The sequence below is a fragment of the Rattus rattus genome, chromosome 2 (genome assembly GCF_011064425.1).
Source record: "Rattus rattus isolate New Zealand chromosome 2, Rrattus_CSIRO_v1, whole genome shotgun sequence".
Lineage (NCBI taxonomy): Eukaryota > Metazoa > Chordata > Mammalia > Rodentia > Muridae > Rattus > Rattus rattus.
In genome coordinates, this window is record NC_046155.1 from 165,354,877 (window position 1) to 165,378,383 (window position 23,507).

At 49.5% G+C, this 23,507-nt stretch overlaps 2 protein-coding genes across 4 annotated transcripts; both read left to right on the top strand.

Annotated features, from left to right (window-relative positions):
• The first annotated feature begins 338 nt into the window (after positions 1 to 338).
• Positions 339 to 10,016, top strand: Rbm42 (RNA binding motif protein 42). Of its 2 annotated transcripts, XM_032893923.1 has the most exons (10): positions 339 to 596; positions 815 to 950; positions 2,565 to 2,649; positions 2,746 to 2,820; positions 4,328 to 4,393; positions 4,470 to 4,645; positions 5,144 to 5,476; positions 5,705 to 5,822; positions 9,496 to 9,690; positions 9,772 to 10,016. In XM_032893923.1, the coding sequence occupies exons 1-10, from the start codon at positions 457 to 459 to the stop codon at positions 9,882 to 9,884; spliced, it is 1,437 nt and encodes a 478-aa protein (XP_032749814.1). In that variant the 5' UTR covers positions 339 to 456; the 3' UTR covers positions 9,885 to 10,016. The 2 variants fall into 2 exon arrangements, with proteins under 2 accessions (XP_032749814.1, XP_032749815.1); XM_032893924.1 differs by lacking the exon at positions 4,328 to 4,393 and having other exon boundaries at positions 4,491 to 4,645.
• Positions 10,017 to 15,698: 5,682 nt separating this feature from the next.
• Positions 15,699 to 17,892, top strand: Etv2 (ETS variant transcription factor 2). 2 transcript variants are annotated; one of them, XM_032896164.1, is made up of 6 exons: positions 15,699 to 15,783; positions 15,880 to 15,969; positions 16,160 to 16,219; positions 16,422 to 16,898; positions 17,420 to 17,532; positions 17,692 to 17,892. In XM_032896164.1, the coding sequence occupies exons 1-6, from the start codon at positions 15,714 to 15,716 to the stop codon at positions 17,890 to 17,892; spliced, it is 1,011 nt and encodes a 336-aa protein (XP_032752055.1). In that variant the 5' UTR covers positions 15,699 to 15,713. The 2 variants fall into 2 exon arrangements, with proteins under 2 accessions (XP_032752055.1, XP_032752056.1); XM_032896165.1 differs by having other exon boundaries at positions 15,714 to 15,783; positions 15,883 to 15,969.
• Positions 17,893 to 23,507: the final 5,615 nt, after the last annotated feature.

The following is a 23,507-nucleotide window of genomic DNA, read 5'->3' on the forward strand; positions in this document are numbered from 1 at the left end:
GAATAATGAACTGACCCCTGGCAGTGTATCTGTTAACGGAGGGCAGGAGACCGCTACCCTAACTTGGCGGTGTTTACAAACTTTGGAAGGGCCTCCGAACTTCCGGGCCTCCGAACTTCCGTGCCTCCTCAAAGTTCCGGCTTCCACAGTGGGGTGGGTCAAAGTGACGTTGCTTCGCTCTCATTCGCCTACCTTCCTCTACGAGGGCGTGGCCTGCCCTAACGCTGCGACTGTCAGACGCGAGGCCCTTCCGGGGACCTGTCTTTTCGACACTCTAATTGGCTTGTGCTCGTCATGGGGGTGTGGCCATGTCTCTTTAGCCCCTGTTCTTAAACTACGTCCTCACGCAGCGCATCCGTCGCGGTAATCCACACGTCATCGGCCGGCTCCCACCCTGAGGGGACAGGGACTCGACCGTAGAACCCGCGGCTGCGGCTGAAAAGAGCGGCGAAGGCCATGGCATCAGCGATGGCCGGAGCGGGACCAGCTCCGGGACTCCCGGTGGCAGGAGGGCCCGTGGTCCCGGGGCCTGGTGTCGGCATCCCGGGCAAGAGCGGCGAGGAACGCTTGAAAGAAATGGAGGCGGAGATGGCCCTGTAAGGCCCTGAGTAGGAAAAATAAAAGCTATTTCCGGGCAAACCCACTCAACCCTGCAGCCTCCAGGTTTTCAGAAGCCTGAGATGTGGTTCCATAAGGGGCGGTGGGACCCGAGGGACGGGAGGGAGGCGTTGGTTGGGATGAAGGCGCTGTGGAAAGTACCCAGCGCCTCAGGCTTAGTAAGAGTTGACATATGGTATCTGTCCCGCACCCCCAGATTTGAGCAAGAAGTACTGGGAGCTCCGGTGACCGGAATCCCAACTGCTGTGCCTGCGGTGCCCACAGTGGAGGCGATGCAGGTTCCCCCAGCACCTGTGATCCGCCCAATTATCGCCACCAACACATATCAACAGGTAAGGCGGGAGCTGCAGCTTATGAGTTGGGAGAACACAATGGTTTGATCCCAATAAGGGTCTATCTGTGGAGAGCGATTGACGTTTTGGCTGGCATGACAAATAACTTAAGGGCCAGGGACTCAGAGTACAAGGCAGTACATTTAATCCATTGGAAACTAGTGTTCTACAGCATTCTGTCTGATAGAACTTTCTGCAGTGGTAGAATTGTCTGTATAAAGTTTTTACTCACAAATTTGGGATGTAATTCAGTGGTAGAGCACTTAGCCTCTGCAGAGCCCTATTTTTCTAACCCTACCACCACCACAACAACCAAAATAATAGTAAATTGTATATTTGTGTTAAGTCATTCCCAAGCCTCGTTGATAATATTCCGGGTGCTTAACAATCAGCTGTCAGGAAGAAGCTGTGGAAAGAAGGAAAGAGGGAGGAACTATTTAAATGAACACCAGCAGAAGAAACTTGTTAATTCTGTTCACAGTTATTAGGTGAGCTGGGATGCAGCTCAGTGGCAGATCTCATGCCTGGCATGCCAAAGCCATAGGTTCAATCCCTTGTATTGGGGGAAGGGGGGGGTTCAAAAGCAGGTCTTGAGTGCCTTCTCTGCACTAGGCACTGTTTTAAGTAGAGGGTGTATAGGAGAAAACAATACAGAGAAGTTCTTGGTTTTTTTGGCCTTACAAAGTGGTAAGGAGGGCAGAGTTATTAGCAGTCAGGGAAGGCCTTTTTGGTTTGGTATTAGTAAAGCAAGGATATAAATGAGATGGTGAAACCATGCAGATGTCTGGAGTGATGTTATCCCCGGCAAAAAGCCATCCGTACCAAGACTGAGACAAAGTGGTCGTCTTGTTCATTCACCAGCAGAGAGGAGAGAACAAAAGGGAACACGGAGAAGATTAAGACAGTAATAGAAGCTAGATCTAGCAGGGTCTTCTGAGCCCCTTCAAGACTCTTAGCTTTCACTTTGAAAATGAGGAGCTGCTAGAGAATTCTAAGTCGGTGGGTGGTAATGGTCCACCTTACAGGTTAAGCAAGTGGCTTTCGCTATCCGGATAATATACTAGAGAGGGCAAGGGGGAGTTCAAGGAGATGGAAGAGTTTAATAATCTAGGTAAGGCAGAGGTGGAAAACAGGGAGGACAAGTCAGCATCAGTTGAGATAGTGTGGGGTCTGCAGCCTCGCCCTGAACATACCTGCTCTCAGAAATGACAGGGACCAGGTTCTTGGACTGGAGATTAGTACTATAGGAAAACTGAGTCAGAGACCTTGATCCTGGGAGCTATTAATCGTAATAGCTTAAGCTGTTAAGCGGTGGTGGAGCATGCCTTTAATCCCAGCACTTGGAAGGCAGAGTCAGGTGGATCTTTGTGAGTCTGAGGCCAGCATGGTCTACAGATGGAGTTACACGACAGCCAGGGCTACACAGAGAAAGCCTGTCTTGAAAGACAAACAAAACCAACACAAACAGCTTTACTTAGTGTGGCTCCAGACACCCCAGTGAGGAGATCTGGTAGCTGACCATGACTGCTCCCCAGCCACATAGAACAAAGGGTAAAAGTATTAGCCCACCACGGGAGCCAGCATCTCTGAGCCAGGACGCCTTCTCCCCAATAGGTCCAACAGACCCTGGAGGCCCGGGCAGCTGCTGCAGCCACAGTAGTTCCTCCCATGGTGGGAGGCCCTCCTTTTGTGGGCCCAGGTAAGTAAGAAAATGAGGGGCCCTGTTTCAGGCAGAGTGGTAAAAAGGGGTGCCCAGAGGTTGCCTTCCACCATCCTCATCTCTTCCTCCCCACAGTTGGCTTTGGCCCTGCTGATCGAAGTCACCTGGACAGTCCTGAGGCTCGAGAGGCCATGTTCCTGAGGCGAGCAGGTAGGTTGGGGACCACGACCGCACTTTTGGCCACTCGTTTAGGTTTAGGAACTCTGGCTCTGCCCTGCTGTAGATCCTTTTCTCCATCCTGAAACTGTCTTTGTATAGTACATCCCTGACCATGTCCTTCTGTACTGTCTCGAGTCACTGCACTCAATCCGATCCTCTGGGATCTAGTCTAGCACTGCACTTGTCATTACAGATCTTGACAAGGCTCTCCAACTCGTGGCACCTTCCAGCAAGCTCTTCAGTTTGCTTACTATGCTTGTCATCTTTTCCTTCCTCTGACAAGCAAGCTTTGTCACATAGTAAACATGACATACAGCCACTGAGGGGAGACAGATTGGTGGTCAGGATGCTTTGTGACCTGGTTCCATGAAGAGGCATATGCCCCAGCTCATTCAGGAGTTCCAAGCCTGGCTGAGATGTCAGCAAGTCAAGGGGTCTTCTCTCTTCTGCTGCGTGTCAATCAGCTATGACTCTCAAACCTTCCTGTCCGCCAGCCATTGCCCACACTTACAAACAGTCACATACTGCTGGGTTTTGTGACATTACTTGTGAGAATATGTGATGAGATGTGTTCTCAGTTGAATGTAAAATTTTGTTCACTGTGTTTTATGTATTAGTCTGTTCTGCTCTTTTTGCGCTGGGGATGAGCCTAGGGCCGAGAGTGTGCTCTATACTAAGCTAGCTCCAAGCCTCTGGCTTTAGAAATAAGACCTTGCTATGCAGCCCAGGCTGGCACCAACTTAAGTCCCCTGGGTCTGCCTCCTGGGCACTACACTTACCCTCTCTCTGCATCTTCCTTTTTGTCCGATGGTGTCTGACAAATGTTAACATCTATTCTTTAGTAAGTTAGTGAAAGTCTGACTCGGTCACCTTGCCCAGCCCCCTATCCTGCTGCGCCCTCAGAAGGATACCATGGCTCATCCAGGAAGGCTGTTATGATGCCTCCCAGTCTTTCTCCTGGGGCTCAATCCCCAACCCCATCCATATCCTCTGGAATACCTCCTATACCAGAAGGGAAAGATTTTCCTTATGAATGCTCTCCATGGCAGTGATATTTCTACTCACCCTTTGCTTGTTACTTTCCTTATCCTGAGGTCCTAGTTCATGGGTCCTTTTCTCCAGAAGACCTCTAGTCCTCCCCCACCCTCCTGCAAGCCCCCTGCCCACTGGCTGGGTCAGGATGCTGTTGCCTCTGACAGCTCCATGGGCTGCCCTTCTCTGGCAGTGCATGGTTTGCCTCCTATCCTGGACCAAGAGCACCAAAGGACTGTGTGGTCTGCTGGATTCCTAGCAGTTCCCAGCAGTTCCCAGCAGGCTCAGACCCACAGGAAATCCTCACACTCAGTGTGCTGAGTAGATCAACGGCAAAACCACTTCATCTTCTAGAATGCTCCTCAGCCTCTTCTCCAGGAATGCTGGGGTGTTCAGAATACCTACACAAACACCTTGTCCCAAGTGTCCCTTTCCCCCATGACACCCCCATCTCTCTCTCCCACAGCTGTGGCCCCTCAGAGGGCCCCTATCCTGCGTCCTGCCTTCGTCCCCCACGTGCTACAGAGAGCAGGTGAGGGGCCAGGGTCATGATCCCTGCCAAGCAATTTCTCCCAAGCCATGGGACACCCCCACTAACACCCTGACAGATTCTGCTCTTTCTTCTGCAGCTGGCGGCCCCCGACCTATGGCCCTGAGGCCTCCACACCAGGCCCTGGTTGGACCCCCTCTGCCTGGGCCTCCTGGACCACCCATGATGCTACCACCAATGGCTCGGGCACCTGGACCACCCCTGGGTTCTATGGCTGCCCTGAGACCTCCCCTGGTAAGTGGACACTGACTACTGTGGTTAAAGGTTTAAGTCTTTCTTTCCCCAACTTTGCTTCTGCATCTTTGTACCCCTGTTCTTTTATTTCTTTGTATGACAAAGAACAAAAACACCTTGGCTTTCTTTGCTCTTTGGAGACAGTAACTTGCTATGTAGCTCAGGCTGGCCTAGACCTCGTAAATCTCCTGCCTCTCATAGCCTCCCAAGTGATGAGGCATGTGGACCATGCCCAGCTTTCTCCTATGCAGGAGCGTTCACGATGAGGAGAAACGCCTACTGTGGATTAGTTCCATGTGTTCCTGCTTTCCTTTGATTGCCCTTTTTTAACCTATGTGCATTCACCATCTCCTTTGCTGCCTGCATTTCTCCCTCTCCAGCTACTTTACTTCTTTGCTCACTGTTCCCTGGCTCCCAGGCCCTTGCTTCGTACACAACAAGGTAGTAAAATGCAAGCCTGTGAGCTACCCATCCCTCACGCCCTCCCCTTGCCCACAGGAAGAGCCAGCAGCTCCTCGAGATCTGGGCCTAGGCCTTGGTTTAGGCCTGAAGGAGAAGGAAGAAGCAGTAGTGGCTGCAGCGGCTGGGCTGGAGGAAGCTAGTGCAGCAGTGGCTGTGGGGGCAGGAGGAGCCCCAGCCGGGCCTGCAGTCATTGGTCCCAGCCTCCCGCTGGCCCTAGCCATGCCCTTGCCTGAGCCCGAGCCCTTGCCCCTCCCGCTGGAGGTGGTCCGTGGCCTCCTGCCTCCACTTCGAATTCCTGAGCTCCTGTCTCTGCGCCCACGACCTCGGCCCCCTCGGCCTGAGCCACCTCCTGGCCTCATGGCCCTAGAGGTAAGCAGGGAATGTGCAGAGAGGGGACAGAAAGGGCCAGGAGAAAGCAGGAGCCCATGAGCTTCCACACACAGAACACAGTCCTCTGACCAGAGGGTGGTCGGGGAGGGGAGAGGCAGCCCCTTACACTCCACATCTGGAAGCGGGTCTAGTACTTGAATCTGAGGTGCCATGGCTGGAGGCATTGCAGAGCAGAAGACTTCCAACAGCCTTCCCTTCCCCCTGTAGGTTCCAGAGCCACTGGGTGAAGACAAGAAGAAGGGCAAGCCAGAGAAATTGAAACGCTGCATTCGTACAGCAGCAGGGAGCAGCTGGGAGGACCCCAGCCTGCTGGAGTGGGATGCCGGTGAGTGGCCAGAATGAGAGTTTGTATATTGCCCATCCAAGAACAGGCTGCACTGAGTTTTCAGGGCCACCAACGGAAAAGGAAGCAGAGTGACTCCGTACTGCCTGGAGGGTGGGACTCTCCTCATGGTAGGAAGTGGCGGGCATAATTGGGCTCTAGGGCTTGCTTGGTGTGTCTCTCTCTGTAGCCCAGGCTGGCCTGCTTGGTGTGTCTCTGTAGCCCAGGCTGGCCTTAACTTTCAATCCTTTTGGCTCAGTGTTCTAAGTGATGGAATCACAGGTGTGAGCCGCTGTGCCCAGTTTGTTACCAAGGGCTTTCAGACCCTTCCTCGTGGGGAACCAGGCCTGCTGAAGGTCACATGGATTTTTGTTTCTACTTTATAAGAAAACTTTTAAGGGGTTGGGGATTTAGCTCAGTGGTAGAGCTAGCAAGCACAAGGCCCTGGGTTCAGTCCCAGCTCCGATAAAAAGAAAAGAAAAAAAAAAAAAAAAAAAGAAGAAAGCTTTTAAAGCACATAGTGATACAGTGAGTAACCTACCTGGCACCTAGATTCCACAGCTAACATTTTGCTGTATTTGCTTTATTCCTGTGTGTTTAGGTTTCCTGTATCCCCCAGCATGTATCACACACACACACACACACACACACGAAAGCACTCAGAGCTAGGGATGGGTTTCAAGGCCATGCGCATGCCAAGCATCGATAGGACCTGCCTTCTCAAAGTCATGCCATGCCCTCATTAGTGTTTGACATAAGAGTTGAATTATTATTTTTGTTTTGTGAGGTGGAGTCTCACATAGCCCAGTTGACCTCAGACTCATTATGTAACCAAGTAAGGTGTTGAATTTCTGCCTCTTCATGTGAGGCTGGCATGTACCACCACTCTTCAGTTTATGCAGGGCCAAATTGAACCCAGGGTGCGGTCAGCTCTCCCACCCACCTATTTTGTTAAATACCTCAGACTTTGCACCTAAGGAAGACATTCTGTATGTCGTGACACTGTTAGAACAGCTAAGAAAACAATTGCTCTTGTGTATGTCAAGCTGTCTGGCTCCGGCCAGTCTTGAGCTTCTCATCATGTCTTACGTCAGCCTCCCAGATGCTAAAACTACATACACAGGTGCTTCACATAAAGCCAGCTTCTACTCTTCTTTGCTCTGATTGGCCTGGCCTACAGAGCCTGGGCATGCAGCTCAGTAGTGGGGCACTTGCCTGCGTGTGTGAGCCCTGAGTTCATGTCCCAATAGTGCACAGAAAAATCGACCAAGTTCAGTTGATGGTAGAGAGATGCTTCAGTGGTGAGAGAGTACTTACTACTCTTGCAGAGGATCTCAGTTCAGTTCCTACACGAAGCCACTCACAACTACCTGTAACTCCAACTCCGGGGGATCTGAGACTTCTAGACCCCAGGAGCAGCAGCGCTCACGTGGGCACCTTTCCCCACACAGACACATACTCTTGGACTTAAGAAATAAAAACTTGGGCTGGAGAGATGGCTCAGTGGTTAAGAGCACTGACTGCTCTTCCAGAGGTCCTGAGTTCAATTCCCAGCAACCACATAGTGGCTCACACCCCATTTGTAATATAATGGGATCAGATGCCCTCTTCTGGTGTGTCTGAGGACAGTTACAGTATATGAGTACATATACAGTAAATAAATAAATCTTTAAAAAAGAAAGAAAGAAAGACTTTAGGCCACATATGATGACACACTTCAGAGGCAGGCAGATCTTTGGAGTTCAAGGCCAGCCTAATCTGCATAGTAGGTTCCAGGTCTGCCAGAGCTACATAGCCAGATGTCTATGAGTTTGAGGGTAGCCTAGTTTACATAGCAACTTCCCGGTTAATCAGGGCTACATCCTGAGACTTTGTCTCAAAAAAAAAAGCTATTTTTTTTTCTTTTAAAAAGGAAGCTAGCTGGAGCTGGAGAGATGGCTCAGCAGTTAAGAGCACTGACTGCTTTTCCAGAGGTCCTGAGTTCAAATCCCAGCAACCACATGGTGGTTCATAACCATCTGTAATGAGATCTGATGCCCTCTTCTGGTGTGTCTGAAAATTGTCTGAAAAAAGAGTAACTGTGTGTGTGTGTGTGTGTGTGTGTGTGTGTGTGTGTGTGTGTGAGAGAGAGAGAGAGAGAGAGAGAGAGAGAGAGAGAGAGAGAAATCTTTTAAAAAAGGGGGGGGGGAGCTAGCTGGGTCTGGAAAGATGGCTCAGTGGTTAAGAGCATTGACTACTCTTCCAAAGGTCCTGAGTTTAAATCCCAGCAACCACATGGTAGCTCACAACCACTTGTAATAAGATTTGGCACTCTCTTCTGGTGTGTCTGAAGACAACTACAGTGAACTTATATAGAATAAATAAATAAATCCAAAAAAAAAAAAAAAAAGCTACTAAGTCCTAAACCCGAATAAATGAGTAACCATTCATGTAAACCTGGAGAGAGTGTCTAGATTGCAGCCAGCATCCTCCCGCATGCTGGCCCAGGTTCAAGAACATGCAGCTAGGTGGGCAGAGGACAGCCTGGCAGCACCTCTGCTTGCTCGAAGGCCCCTGCAGACCTTGTCCAGATTGTCAGCCTCAGCGGGAAGCTTGCTTTTAAGAAGTGAGAAGAGTAAGTTCGCCGGCCTGGCCAGGTGGTTCATGGTTTGATCTCAGCACTGGAGAGGCAGAGGATAGAACTCTGGGTGTTGAAGGCCAGCCAGGGCTACAGAGTGAGACCCTTCCCTCCTGTAGACACTTGGTTTCAGGACGCACCTCTGCAACCGTTTTCTTATGAAGATGGTCTTGCCAGCACGCCTGACTTATATTTTAAGTTGCTAGGTCAATGGCCTTGCTAGAAAAATCTCACAATAGGTTGTCAGACTATTTCCTCCTGGGGTAGCCTAACTTACTCTCAGATAGTATCTTTACTCACCTCAGAAGCCATGAGGCAGCCTCAGCCGTAGCTGCGGACAAAGCAAACTACCTTCACCCCAGCCCTCAGCTGCTGCCTGGTTCCCTGGGACAGGGCTGTGGCCTGGTGCAGTTCACTCGATCATCTCACATCCCTATTTCTATGAAAGAAGACAGTGATTTCATGCCTACTAGAGGTGCAGGCCCCATGGTTGAGCCCCAGAGTGGTGATGGAGGTCTCCTTGGAGAAGGGGCAGGCAGTGTGTTCCCATGTCAATATGGGGTTAAAGCAGACTCTCAGAGGTGGCCCAGGAGGCTGGTGAGTGCCAGAGGCTCAAAGGACCAAGGAAAGACTAAAGCTAAGGCAGTTGAGGCTTCATTGTAGAAAGAAGTGACCACTGTAGGTGAGGGAAGGCTATGCTGTTCGAGGTTAAAGGTATAGACTGGCTGGGTGTGTTCACACCTGGACTCCCAGCACACGGGATTTGAGGCCAGCCTGAGCACTACATAACAACCTATTATTTCAAAGGGAAAATAGGGTAAGACACCGGGGTGAGACCAAATGCCTGAACTCCTCCCAGCTCTCTTCTTGATGTGAGTTCAGGCAGTAACTGGATCCCTCTGCCTCTGTGAGAAAGGGCCCAGGCTTACCCGTGAGGCTGCCTGACACAGGGTTCACCACTGCATTGCCAGTTCTAACTGAAGGCTCTGGGCAGGGGCTGGGGATGGGAGAGCACTTGGGGGGATGCTCTGACTCTGACCTCTTCTCTCCTAACCCCAGATGACTTCCGAATCTTCTGCGGGGATCTGGGCAATGAGGTGAATGATGACATCTTGGCACGCGCCTTCAGCCGTTTCCCATCCTTCCTTAAGGCGAAGGTGATCCGTGACAAGCGCACAGGCAAAACCAAGGGCTATGGCTTTGTCAGTTTCAAAGACCCCAGTGACTATGTGCGTGCCATGCGTGAGATGAATGGTGAGTGAGGCCTCGCCTGGGGAGGGGGGTGTGGTGGAAGCCTCACCTCCAAGTCTGACCTGGAACCCTCCGTTCCCACAGGGAAGTACGTGGGCTCACGCCCCATCAAGCTTCGCAAAAGCATGTGGAAGGACCGGAATCTGGATGTGGTCCGTAAGAAGCAGAAGGAAAAGAAAAAGTTGGGCCTCAGATAGGGTCTGTGGCTAGGCACCCGCTCCCACCCGGCCGTGCGCTAGCTTCTTCCAACAGTTGTCTGTGGGAAACCCCCAGCTGTCCACTCACCTCTCCCAAAACCAGTTTCAATAAATTACCTTCATTTCCATCTCTGACTGGACTTAGAAACTGTTAGCCGACAGGGCCTGGCTCACCCCACCTGAGCTTGGAAAGTTTACTGGGTGAACACGCAGATTCACAGTGCTGAGCATCTAGTATATATGGCCATTACTTCTCGTGGTGGGTGTTTTCACTCTGTGTGTTATACGTGCAAACACGTGTGTGTGCATTTGTGCACTCTCCTTCCACCATGTGGGCTCTAGGGGTCAAACTGGTCATCAGACCGGTAGCAAGCATCTTTGTCCACTGAATCATCTCACCAGCTCCCTCTGATAGGATCTTGTATGTTCCTGGCTGGCCTCAAACATGGATGTGGTTTACAGCTATATTCCAGGAGCAAGCATTTGAGGCCTGCCTGGGTTACATAGCAAGAACTTGTTTTAAAAGGGGAGACTCGAGTCTCTAGGATTACATGTATGCGGGACCACACCAAGTGTATGGGGTGCTGGGAATTTAGGACTTTGTGTATACTAGGTAGGCACCCTACCATCAGAGCCTTACCCTCAGCCTCTAGCCTCCTAAATTCTCAAGTGCATGGTGAATGTTAGCCCATTCCATCTGAGGAAGAGGGGCTGTTGCAAGGTCAAAGCCAAGCATAGCTTGGATCCGTGTTTCTGACTCCGGCCTGTGCTCTTGGCACTGAGGTGAGGTGTTGGGTGTATCTAGGCCCTTCCCTTCTAGAATGCACAGCCACATTAGCAGGCTTTCATCTGACCCAGGATCTGGGCAATGCTGGGGATTCTATGATTACCAGCTACTCTTAGAGCTCATGAAAAGCTGTCTCCATGGCCCGCAAGCCAGACAGCCTGGAGTGTTTAGGCTATGGATTGGGAAGGAACCAACTTAGGATGCAGACATCCTGAAGGAGAAATTCCCTCCTGTGAGGTTTGAGGCAGAGTCTGGTATAAGCTAGCTCGGTATCCCCAACTTGGGGTAAGCTTACATTTCCACCTCAGTCTCCCAAGTGTTAGGATCCCAGTGTGGACAGCGATCTCTGGTTCAGAGACTCTTCACCTGATCTTGATCACCTTGTGGGCCCCAGGTGTGTGCAGTCTCTCTGCTGAGCCCTATTCAGCGTCTCTTGAAGGCTTCTGGGTTTCCATTTCTCTTCCTTTTCCAAATCTACAAGCTATCTGTGTCTCTGGGGTCTATACATAGCTTCAAACTTGAAGCCTGAGTTGATACGTGAGGAGAAGCCACTTGGGAAGCTGAGGCAGGAGGATCACCATGAGTTCAAGGCCAGTCTGCACTTCATAGCAAGACCCTGTCTCAAAAGTCTACAAAATAAAAATTCCTGAGCTGAGGGTGATGGCATATACCCGTATGGATGGGGAAGGGAAACTGGGAAGGGTTCCACAGAATGAGACCCAGCACTGGGAGGCAAGAAGGTCTCTGTGAGTTGGAGGCCAGCCTGGTCTACTTATCTACAAAACAGCCAGAGCTACAAAGTGAGACCATGTCTCAAGAAGAAAGGGGAGAAGGGGAAAAAGAAAAAAGAAAGTAAGAAAAAGATTCAGAGGGGTTGGGGATTTGGCTCAGTGGTAGAGCGCTTGCTTAGCAAGCGCAAGGCCCTGGGTTCGATCCCCAGCTCCAAAGAAAAAAAAAAGAAAAAGAAAAAGATTCAGAAGGAAATGCCCAGAGCCTGCCACTTTATAAAAACCAGACAGGCCCAAGCTAGAAGGCAGAGCCGAGGTGTAGGAAGAAGGTATGGAGGTCTCCCAGAGACACAGCCATCAGAACAAGTTAAGGAAGACTGAGGCTTGAGGGTGGAGCCGATGCCAAGGCACTCCAGGAAGATCACTCGGAGAGGTGTCAAATTTCTTCTGTTCCTGTCTCCCCACACCCTTTACAACTCCCTCCCTGACGTCACATTTTCCAGTCTGGCCACAGGGGTGAGGGCCTCCCTCCCTGGCAGGAAATGCCCTTTAGCCCCCTGCCACCTGGAATGGACTACTCAGCCCCCAAATCCTTAAGCTCCCTTCTCCCAGTGGTCAGTCTTTTCTACCCTGAACCCCTTTTTTTCCCTGCAACTAGTAAAAGGAAAAGGGAATTGTTAAAGCAAAGGACAGAGGACACAGCAAGCAGAGATTTAGGGATGGAGGAGGCTAGGTGGAGTAAGCAAGGTACAGAGAGATGGAGGACACAGATACCCAGGAGTGAGAGACTTGTCGGGAAAGACACAATGACAAGGCCCCAGGCTGGTGAAGCAGGTCCAGGGCTAGGGACCACAGAGAAGCAGGAGACAGGAGGGGCCAACCTCGGGGAAAGGAAACTGGGGTAAGAAGGCCAACAGGATCCTTCAGGCCGCTGGAGGATGATTGAATTGGGGGTTAGGGGATCAGTGATCTCCCCAGGGGTTCATGGCTCACTCAACTCTGGATTCAAGCATAGCCCCCAAGAGCCTGTTCTCTGGAGGTTCTGTTTCTCTGCAAAATGGAAGAGCTGTGCTGCGTCCCTCACCCGAATACTAAAGAATGAAGGTGCTGTGCCAGTTCTGGAGGCTATTAAAGAGATTCGGGGCAGGGCCTCGACAGACGCTCAGCGGTTCAGAGCACTCACTGCTCCTGCAGAGGACCTGGGTTTGGTTCTCAGTGCCTACATGGTGGCTCATAACCATCCCTAACTCCATTTCCAGAGGATCCATTGCCACCTGGTTTCCACAGGCACCAGGCATGCACCATGTGTGCAGACATACAGACTGACAGACAGACAAAATCCTCCAACACAGAAATTTTTTTTAAATTTTGGCTAGGATCGTGGTGCATGCTTATAATCTCAGAACCAAGGAAGATGAGAAAGGATCAACAGTTCCATTTGAGGGCTGGAGAGATGGCTCAACAGTTAAGAACACCGACTGCTCTTCCAGAGGTCCTGAGTTCAAATCCCAGCAACCACATGGTGGCTCACAACCATCTATAATGGGATCTGATGCCCTCTTCTCCTGTGTCTGAAGCTACCGTGTACTCACATAAAATAAATAAATCTTAAAAAACAAAACAAAAACTCCATTTGAGGCCAGCCTGGGCTGCGTAATCATTCTTCTCTCTAAAAATCCAGGGTTTAGGTGAATGAGGTGGTTCCGTGGGTAGGTCAACCCTATTGACCTAAGTTTGATCCCTAGATCCTAGGGGTAATAACCCCTAGAGGGGTCCTTTGACCTCTAACAATGTACACACACACACACACACACACTACACACCAATACCAGGCAAGGTGGCACATGCCTTTAAGCCTAGCACTCAGGAGGCAGATTGAAGCAAATGTCTCGGAGTTTGAGGCAGCTGGGGCAACACAGTGAGACCCTGTTCTGAAAAAATCGGGGTTGGAGATTTAGCTCAGTGGTAGAGCACTTGCCTAGCAAGCGCAAGGCCCTGGGTTCAGTCCCCAGCTCAGAAAGAAAAAAAAAAAGAAAAGAAAAGAAAAGAAAAGAAAAAAGAAGTGGTGGGGGGTCATTAGTTGGCCATGGCTGAAGGTGCTGCCACACAAGTCTGAAGACCTGAGTTCAATCCCCAGAGCCATGTGAGGGTAGAAAGAGAAACGGACAAAGTTGTTTTCTGACTTCAACATACATGTCCTGGTACATGCACGATAACAGCAATAATAAAGTAAAGGGTAGGACTATAGGCGAATAGTAGAGCATTTGCCAGAACAAATAAAAAATACTTGTATTTATTATTTTTTAAATAATATCTCACTTTGTAAGCCCTGGTTAGCCTGGAACTCACTATGTAAACCAGACTGGCATTGAAATCCCAGAGATCCACCTCCTATGCTAGTGCTGGGGTTAAAGGTATATCTGGAAATAAAAATGCTTTTAATATTGAGTATGTACTCAAGTATTTTTTTGTTTGGTTGGTGTGGGGTTTATTTTTATTGTTGTTTTGTTTTGTTTTCTTGAGACAGTGTTCCTCTGTGTAGCCCTGGCTGACCTGGAACTCGCTCTGAGCTGACCTCTAACTCAGAGATCCACTTGCCTCTGCCTCCCAATTGCTGGGATTAAAGGACGCCAGCACTGTCCAGCCGGTAAGTAAAATTTTAATATTAAAATTAAGTATTAAAATGGCCTCAAATATTTTTCATGTTAATATTTACTAAGCAAATACTTAGAAAAATGAGCGCATATACATTATCTGAAGCCAAGTTACCGAAGCTAAGGTTAGCCAGGCTTAGCAAATTAAAACAAAACAGACAAAAACAAAAAACAAAAAAACAGGATGCCTAGTTATTGAGTTTCAGTTTAAAAAGCAACACTTTTTGGTATAGCTATGTCCCAAATATTGTTTGTACACTTTTGCACATTGTGCATGTTTTCTGAGTCAGTGGAAGCAAGCTTCAAACAAAACACTTCATCCCTGAGTGTCTCCACTTTTAATAAAGAGATCTTTCCAGGGCCGGAGAGATGGCTCAGTGGTTAAGAGCACCGACTGCTCTTCCAAAGGTCCAGCAACCACATGGTGGCTCACAACCATCTGTAATGAGATCTGATGCCCTCTTCTGGTGTGTCTGAAGACAGCCTCAGTGTACTCATATACATTAAATAAATAAAATATTTAAAAACGATATCTTTCCAAACCTATCCCTGCCGCACATAAAATTATTCCACGCAATAATTCACATTCGGTTCATACTCAAAAAGCCCCAGTTATTTACGACTGCTATAGCCCAGAAAGCCCAGGCAGAAAAAGCATGCCTCAGTTTCCCCCTTCATAAACTTGGGATAAAAACATTTCCCCCTTGAGAAGATTAAATGAAGGTCCGTTTTTGTGTATGGCTTCTCGGACCGGCAGACCCTCATTTAACGTTAGTGGTTTCTATTACTATTATTATCGCCCATGATGATGTTATTTTGATTATGATTGCCATTATTCGATAGTAATTCCAGGACCCCCCCCCTCTGCCTGGTAAGGGATTCAGGGTTGGATTCCCCCACCCCACTCCATCTGGCTGTCTGTCACTCTGCCGATTGTGACGTAGGCTGATGCTAGGGAAAGGGGGCATCTGGCCGGAAATCCCTCTTCCTGTTGCAGATAAGCCCAGAGCTGCCCAGCTGACCCCGACCCTCCTCCCCCACCGCTTTTCATGTCTCACCACCAAATCCTCAAGACGGGGAACCTGTCCAAACCCCTCACCCCATCCCCACTACCCCGTAAGCACCCCTTAGATCTCAGTACCCCCATCCCTGCCTTAGCCCTGTTCCCCAAGTCCTTTTCCAAGCCCAATTTGTCCCTGCAAAAGGACCGTTCCAGGGACCAATGCGCATCCCTAAAGCAAGGGGTGCAACTTGACCACGCCCCCATCCCTGCAACTTGACCCAGGCTGCGACCCCCAGCTCTGACGTCTCGGAAAATTCCCCCTCCCCTATCAGGCCCCCCGGGAAGGGTGCATGGTATGAAATGGGGCTGAGACCCCCCTGGCAAGGAGAGAAGGAACCTGCCAGAGGTAAGCCACGAACTAGGGACTGGATGCCTGAGTATCTGAACTAGGAAGGACCTGGATTTAAGTGTCTGAGAGAGGGAGACGGGACTGGAAACCAATATTCCTTTTCCTGGGGAAGGAGGTTGCAGAAGTCTCCTCTGGGTTTGAGGGAAACAAGGGTTGCAATCAGACTCCTGGGTCCCTAAATCTCACCAACTTGTCCATTACCCTTGGAACTTTTCCTCTCTCAACCAGAACCGTCAGAACAAGCCTCCATGGACCTGTGGAACTGGGATGAAGCGTCACTGCAGGAAGTACCTCCTGGAGACAAGCTGACAGGACTGGGTAAGCTGCTGTGGCTTGGGACAAAGTGGTTGCAAGGTTCCAAGGATGCGGACCCCTTGACCCCTAAACCGGCCTTAACATCCTTGTTGCCCGCAGAAGGAGCGGAATTTGGGTTCTATTTCCCTGAAGTGGCACTGCAAGGGGACACACCGATCACACCGATGAACGTAGAAAGCTGCTGGAAAGGTAGGTTTGCTGGGCTTGACCCCCTGTGTGAAAATGGGAGATCCTGGGCCTTTTAGAAAGAACGAGGGTGCTGAGCGGCAAAGAAGTAACACGTCTGGATTTTTGAGGTTGAAGGAGGCATGAGTGGATGGCCGAGGTCCCTAAGTCATTGCCACATCTTTCCTAAATTCAGTTCTTTTGTCCAACATAGGGTTCCCAGAGCTGGACTGGAACCCCGCTTTACCTCACGAAGAAGTACCTTTCGAGGCGGGTGAGTGGTAGAAAATGGAGGTGGGAGGAGAACGGGATTCTGACACGCCAGAGCTGAGTTTAGACTCCCCTAGTCTTCAGAGGAGCGGGACTAAGACTGGGAACACCTACATCTTAAAGGCTATATAAGGCGCCAAAACTCCCAGGGTGCAGGGGATCAAGACTCCTGGGCGCTCCTTGTTTAAGGTCTGTTCTCCTCACAGAGCCCGTTGCTCACCCCCTTCCGTGGTCGCGAGACTGGACAGACCTGGGGTGCAACACCTCGGACCCGTGGAGCTGTGCTTCGCAGACGCCAGGCCCCGCCCCTCCGGGCACGAGCCCCTCCCCCTTCGTCGGCTTTGAAGGGGCGACCGGCCAGAATACTGCCACCTCGGCAGGAGGGGTCCCCTCGTGGTCGCACCCTCCCGCCACCTGGAGCACCGCCAGCTGGGACTGTTCTGTGGGCCCCAATGGATCCACCTACTGGGACAATGGCCTGGGCGGGGAAGCGCAGGCGGACTATAAGATGTCGTGGGGCGGGTCTGCGGGTTCGGACTACACCACCACGTGGAAGAGTGGGCTGCAAAACTGCAGCATCCCATTCGAGGAGCACCAGATTCCAGCATTCGCCACGCCATCCAAATCGAGCCAGCAGTCTGATCGAGCCACGTTGACTCCCTACTCCAAAACTAACCACCGAGGTAAGAGGCTGCAAACTGCAGAAGAGGTGAAGCCAAAGGGATAAGGCTTAAGCCTAGACACCTTGGGGGTGGGGTCTGGGTAACTAAAAGAGGTGGGATCCGGGAAACTGGCAGGTAGAGGACAGGGGTTCTGTATCAGAAAGCAGAAGAGAGATCGGGTGAGAGGACGGACACTTAATTTCTAGGAACCGAGAGGACAAAAAGGTAGCCCCCTATGTTATGTGAGAGGAAAGAGGAGCATATTCGGACTCCTGGGTCTTCGAGGTGGAGAGGCCAAACTCCTGAAACTCCTAGATGGGGCTCAGGCTGCCAGGGCTTCCTGAAACTGATTCTTGGGTCTCTCATGGAGGGATCCGAACTCACAGACACCCGAGGAGAAACTGAGCTGGACTCCTGGGTCCTAAATTGGGAGAACCTGAACCTTTTAACCTGCAAAGTGAAGGCTCCCGGACTCCTAGATTTGTCCCAGTGGAGTGTTCTGGATCTGGGAAGCCCGACGTTCACATGCCTCTATCTCTCAGGTCCCATTCAGCTGTGGCAGTTCCTCCTGGAGCTGCTCCACGACGGGGCGCGCAGCAGCTGCATCCGCTGGACGGGCAATAACCGCGAGTTCCAGCTGTGCGACCCCAAAGAGGTAAGACAGCTCCCCTTGTCCCGCAAGCCCCGCTTACCTCGTTCTCGGCCCCGCCTCCACCCACTTACAACCCCCCCACGCCCATTAGGACTAAGACCTGCCCTGCCCATAGCAACTAAGACTCTGGTCCCTCTGACCTCAAGCCTGTGTGCGGCCTAGGTAGCCCGGCTGTGGGGCGAGCGCAAGAGGAAGCCGGGAATGAATTATGAGAAGCTGAGCCGAGGTCTACGTTACTATTACCGCCGCGACATCGTGCTCAAGAGCGGTGGGCGCAAGTACACATACCGCTTCGGGGGACGCGTGCCTGTCCTTGCCTGTCAGGATGATATGGGGCATCTGCCGGGTGCAGAAGGCCAATAAAAGAAAAAACAAAAAAAACCACCCTGTCGAACTTGCGTGTCTGTCTGTTTCTTTCCTACTGACACCTACTCGACCTGTCAAGGGAGCCTAAATGTGCACCCCGACATTTCAGGCTCCGCCCAGAATCAGGTATCCGGAGGTCTTTAACGGAGTCTTTGAACCTGGGTCCCTAGACTGTCAGTGTCTTAGTTCCTTGGTCCTTAGTCTCAAGATGACCATCAAGAAGGACGTTTCACTGTGAGTGATGATGCAGGCCACTAATTTCACAGTATTCTGGAGACTGAGGCAGGAGAATTGTGAAATTAGGGCCTCCAGACCTGCCTGAGCTACAAACTAGCCCTTAGTCCTAAGAGGACCCAGGAGAAAGGACCAGACTGGACCCCTCCCATTGGGAACTTGTAAACTACAAATCCCTTGCTCCTTCCCTGGTTTTCCCAATCCCTTCCTCACCTTAGGTATCTAGGTCCTACCTCTTCCCTCCGCCTTTGTTCTCTCTCCCTCTTCTGCACCTCTCAACTTGGAGATTGGTTTGGGGTAAGAAGTTCATAGGGTCTACTGTGTGTCTGTCCTCCATTGGAACTTTAAAAGAAATTGGACTTTTTTTAAAAAAGATTAATTTATTTTATGTATGTGAGTACACTGTCACTGTCTTCAGACACACCAGAAGAGGGCATCAGATCCCATTACAGATGGTTGTGAGCCACCATGTGGTTGCTGGGAATTGAACTCAGGTCTTCTGCAAGAGAACAGCCAGGGCTCTTAACCACTGAGCCATCTCTCCAGAACCAAAGTTGGACTTGCTAATGCTTGACAATAGTTTATCCTCTGAAATTTCTCTAAGAGTTTAATCTCCGGAGTTTTATGCTAAATCTATGAAGAGCATAGAAAGTGAATCTGTGGCATGTAGAGATGGTGGTCCGACTGGAAGGAATCAGATCATTAGGATGAAGTCCCCGTGCTTGCATTCTGATGCTTTATAACTAGAGCTAGAGACACACAGGGGTGTCCCCGTCTCACACTACGTGATGTCCTGTCTCAAGATGACCAGCAAGAAGGTCATTTCATGGTCTGGAGAGATGGCTCAATGGTATAGGTCCAATGCCCTCTTCTGATGTGTCTGACAGCTACAGTGCACCCATATACATAAAATAAAATCTTTTAAAAAAAAGTCATTTCACTGTAAGTCATGACAAAGACCACTAATTTCATAGCATTCAGGAGACTGAGGCAGAAGAATTGTAAATTTAGGAGCTCCAGACCTGCCTGAGCTACATAGCAAGGTATTGTTTTTTATTAAAACAAACAAACAAACAAACAAACAAAAAAACCTCCATCGGGGCTGGAGAAATGGCTTTTTGGTTAAGAGCACCGACTGTTCTTCCAGAGGATGCCATTCTCACAAGGCAGCTTACAACTATCTGTAACTGCACTTTCAGGGAGAACGGATAGTTTTGCAGACAAAACACCAATGCACATAAAATAAAAATATATTTTTAAAACAACCCATCGGTGGTGAAATGACATTATCAATGGGACCCTGCTTAGAGCCTCAGTTCTATAGCTGGCATCTTCTTGCTCCATACCACGAGCCTACAAATCTATGCTCCTCATAAAGTAGCCCAGCTTGAACATTTTATTATAGTAAAAGTGTTGTTACAGCTGTAAAACCCCATCACGGACCTTTATCTGCTCTGCCTTCTTGAAGGAAAGAGTAAGGCTCACAGCCAGGCATGGTGATGCATGCCTTTGATCCAATAGCTCAGCAGGAGGCAGAGACACAAAGGTCTTTTATGAGCTGGAAGCCAGCCTCACTACAGAGTGAGTTCCAGGACAGCCAGGGCTACACAGATAAAGCCTGTCTCAAAACAAAACAATACAGAGAGAGAGAGAGAGAGAGAGAGAGAGAGAGAGAGAGACAGAGAGAGACAGACAGACCAGGCTTCAAAAAAAAAAAAAGACTTTGCTGAGTACCTTCTAGATGTAGAAGAAATTTGAATAATTAGACCTAATACACACTTTAAAAAACCATGGGTAGTCCAAGTTGGAAGGCATAGAATCAGACCTTCAAAAAACCTACAGGAAGCTTAACCCACCCTAGGAGCACTCAAAGAGGGCCTACTGTGTAACTCTCCTGTGCCGATGCTGATGGTACATCACTAACCAGAACAGGCACAGCCTACGTACACTGCCGTCAGAAAGGAAGAGCTTACAGTCCTCAGGGCTGGATGAAGACAGCCCAAGGGATCATGAGAACCCAAAAGAAGGAAACTATGAGCCCAGAAGGAAACTATGTAAGAAAGTCTGGGATGCGGGTGGAGAGAAGTCAAGAAAGCAAAGGATGTTTCCATCAGAAGACAAGACCCAGTGATGGTGGTGGTAGTGGTGAGGGGTTTTGTTTTTTGTTTTGTTTTGTTTTGTTTTGTTTTGTTTTTCCAGACAGGCTTTCTCTGTGTAGCCCTGGCTGGCCTGGAACTCACTCTGTAGACCAGGCTGGCCTCAAACTCACAGAGATCTGCCTTCATCTGCCACCCAAGTGCTGGGATTTAAAGGCAAGTGCCACTACTATCCAGCCAAAGTCCTTGTTTCTACACTGTGTGGGCAAGGCAGATCTAGGCGACGACAGTGAAAATGCTCTGTCTTTGCTTCTGTTTGTTTTGGTTTGGGGTTTGTTTGTTCATTTTCAAGACAGGGTTTCTCTGTGTAACCTTTGCTGTCTGTAGACCAGGCTGGCCTCGAACTCAGAGATCCACCTGTCTCTGCCTTCCGAGGGCTGGGATTAAAGGCATGTACCACCACTGCCTGGCAACATGCAAGACATTACAGTGCTGTTCAGAAATATGCATTTGGGTGCAGAGGGGTCACTTTACAAAGAATACATAGGCAATGGTGTCTTGGTTTCTAAGGTACTTGGAAGGCACAGTGATATATAAGCAGAGATGGGATCTAGATCTTAGGAAGATGTTGTTGAAAGGGATAACTCCACAAATAATTACAATGCTGACTGAGAGACTATGAAGGAGGCCCCTGTACCAGCTAGGTCTAGACACTGGATCAAAGAAGTCTGTGGAGGCCAACAAGATGGCAGAGCGTGTAAAGGCACTTACCATCAAGTCTGACAACCTAAATTTGTCCCTGCAGGGACCCAGGGACCTAGATGGTGGAAAGAGAGAACCTGTTGCATGTAGTTTTGCTACCCTGCCTAAGCTCCAGGAATGGGCCGTGCTACCAACCCCCACCCAGCTTCCCTTCAATCGTCGGATAAAAGACACACACACACACACACACACACACACACACACACACACACACGTTCAATTTCAACTTGCCTTTGACAGTTGCTGGGCGCTATTTATCTCCCACCTGGAGAAGTGTGCCCTGATCAATACTCTTAGCTCCGCACCTCTCCACCCGCCCTCAACTTTAGCTGCTCAGTTACATCTTGTCCCAGCTGAACACTCCTGATGGCACCCGCCTGTAAGAGCAGCCACAGGCTGCCACATGGCAGGATCTCACATGGCTGCCATCCAGCACCTGCCATCTGCTTGCCTCCAGGGACCCGAAAGTCCCACCCATCCCTTCTGCCCAGCAATTGGCCCATGGCTTCTTTACTGACAGATCAAGAATCAATTGGGGAACAGGACCTTAGCAACAGAACCCCTACAGAACTACCCTTAAGTTGTGCTCTGTCTTGCACAGATGTGTAGTGGCATGTGCATCTCACTCCCCACACAGTACATACATGCATACATACTATACACACATATGCATGCACACATACACACATACATACAAACATGCATGCATGCACGCATACATACATACACACACATAATTCGTTAAGAAGGCAATATAAGGGAAACTTCAGAGGCTGCGTTACAGCCTTTTCTAGTCCCTAACTGCTCCTCATTTGTGTACAAGTTTCTGTCCATTCAACAAGAGTTTCTAAACCAAAGCCTCAAATAAGGTGAGAAGAGGAGCCATCTAGAGGCGAAACATCCAAACTCATGGGAGGAACAAGTGCAAAAGCTAGAAAAAGAAGGGGCTGGAGAGATGGCTCAGCAGTTAAGAGCACTGACTGCTCTTCCAGAGGTCCTGAGTTCAAATCCCAGCAACCACATGGTGTCTCACAACCATCTGTAATGGGATCCGATGCCCTCTTCTGGTGTGTCTGAAAACAGCAACAGTGTACTCATATACATAATAAATAAATCTTTAAAAAAAAATAAAAGCTGGGGGCTGGAGAGATGGCTCAGAGGTTAAGAGCACTGTCTGCTCATCCAGAAGTCATGAGGTCAATTCCCAGCAACCACATGGTGGCTCACAACCATCTATAATGAGATCTGGTGCCCTCTTCTGGCCTGCACATGTACATGCAGGTGAAACGCTGTATACATAATAAATAAATCTTTAAAAAAATAAAAATAAAAATAAAAGCTAGGGGAAGCCAGCCTGTATGCTTAAGGATGAGCTAACTAGGGTGCCTGAGCTTCAGGGAATGAGGAGAGGGGAGGTGAGAGTCATTCGTAAGGATTTTAGTTTTAGACTAGTTATGTCAGAAGCCAGGGAATGAGTTCTGACTGAGCGGTAATAACCGAAGTGGTCAAGGCATCCTTAGGGCAGAGGGTGCACACTGTGAAGCAGCAGAGAGGCTGAGATGCAGGAAATGGACCCACTATAATTAATAATCCAGACAGAAGAACCTGAAGTTCATGTGGCAAAGGAGGGCTCTGGAAACATTTTAAAGCCAGAAACAAACTGGATTGCTCAATAGGTCTGGCAGTCTATGAACAACTTTTTTTTTTTTTTCGGAGCTGGGGACCGAACCCAGGGCCTTGCACTTGCTAGGCAAGCGCTCTACCACTGAGCTAAATCCCCAACCCCCTTATGAACAACTTTTTTTAAAAAAAAACAACCCCAGGTTAAGAATGATACAGTGGTGGCTAATCTTTCCATCAGACCCAACGTTTAATTCCTAAAGTTTCCTCCAATCAATACAGGACTCTCAACTGCCTGAATTGTGATTTCTGGGGTTTGAGAATGAGCGGGCAGTGGTGTCTGATACAGTGATGGATGAGACTGTAGGACAGACCAGTTTGTTTCTCACCTTCTAACAAAGCTCTCAGGACCTAAGAAGGCAAGGATTTTGTGTTTTCTTCAGCAGTGCCTTTTCCTTTTTTGAGACAGGGTTTCTCTGTGTAGCCCTGGCTGTCCCGGAACTCACTCTGTAGACCAGGCTGGCCTTGAACTCAGAGATCCACCTGCCTCTACTTCCCAAGCGCAGGGATTAAAGGCGCGTGCTACCACTGCTCAGCTAGCTCTTCTTGTGAACTGAAGTATGTCAATTCAGAATAAAAGTTTTGCAGAATATAAGTTTTGCGCTTAAAATTTTACCCTAAAGAACTTGGTGCTACACCGAAGATCCCAAACACCTAATGTAATCGATGGAGAGCTAATGAAGACTTTCAATTAATTTTTTTTTTTTTTTTTTTCAGAGCTGGGGACCGAACCCAGGGCCTTGTGCTTGCTAGGCAAGCGCTCTACCACTGAGCTAAAACCCCAACCCCACTTTCTATTAATTTAAACCCATGTCTTCTCTGGTGGATAACTCCACAACA

Excerpts from the sequence above, each read along its gene's own strand:
- Rbm42 (XM_032893923.1), top strand. The coding sequence starts at position 457 with ATGGCATCAGCGATGGCCGGAGCGGGACCAGCTCCGGGACTCCCGGTG. Across the intron at positions 597-814 it reads ATGGAGGCGGAGATGGCCCT|ATTTGAGCAAGAAGTACTGG; the intron begins GTAAGGCCCTGA and ends CCGCACCCCCAG. Across the intron at positions 951-2,564 it reads CCACCAACACATATCAACAG|GTCCAACAGACCCTGGAGGC; the intron begins GTAAGGCGGGAG and ends TCTCCCCAATAG.
- Etv2 (XM_032896164.1), top strand. The coding sequence starts at position 15,714 with ATGGACCTGTGGAACTGGGATGAAGCGTCACTGCAGGAAGTACCTCCT. Across the intron at positions 16,220-16,421 it reads AGAAGTACCTTTCGAGGCGG|AGCCCGTTGCTCACCCCCTT; the intron begins GTGAGTGGTAGA and ends TTCTCCTCACAG. Across the intron at positions 16,899-17,419 it reads CTCCAAAACTAACCACCGAG|GTCCCATTCAGCTGTGGCAG; the intron begins GTAAGAGGCTGC and ends TCTATCTCTCAG.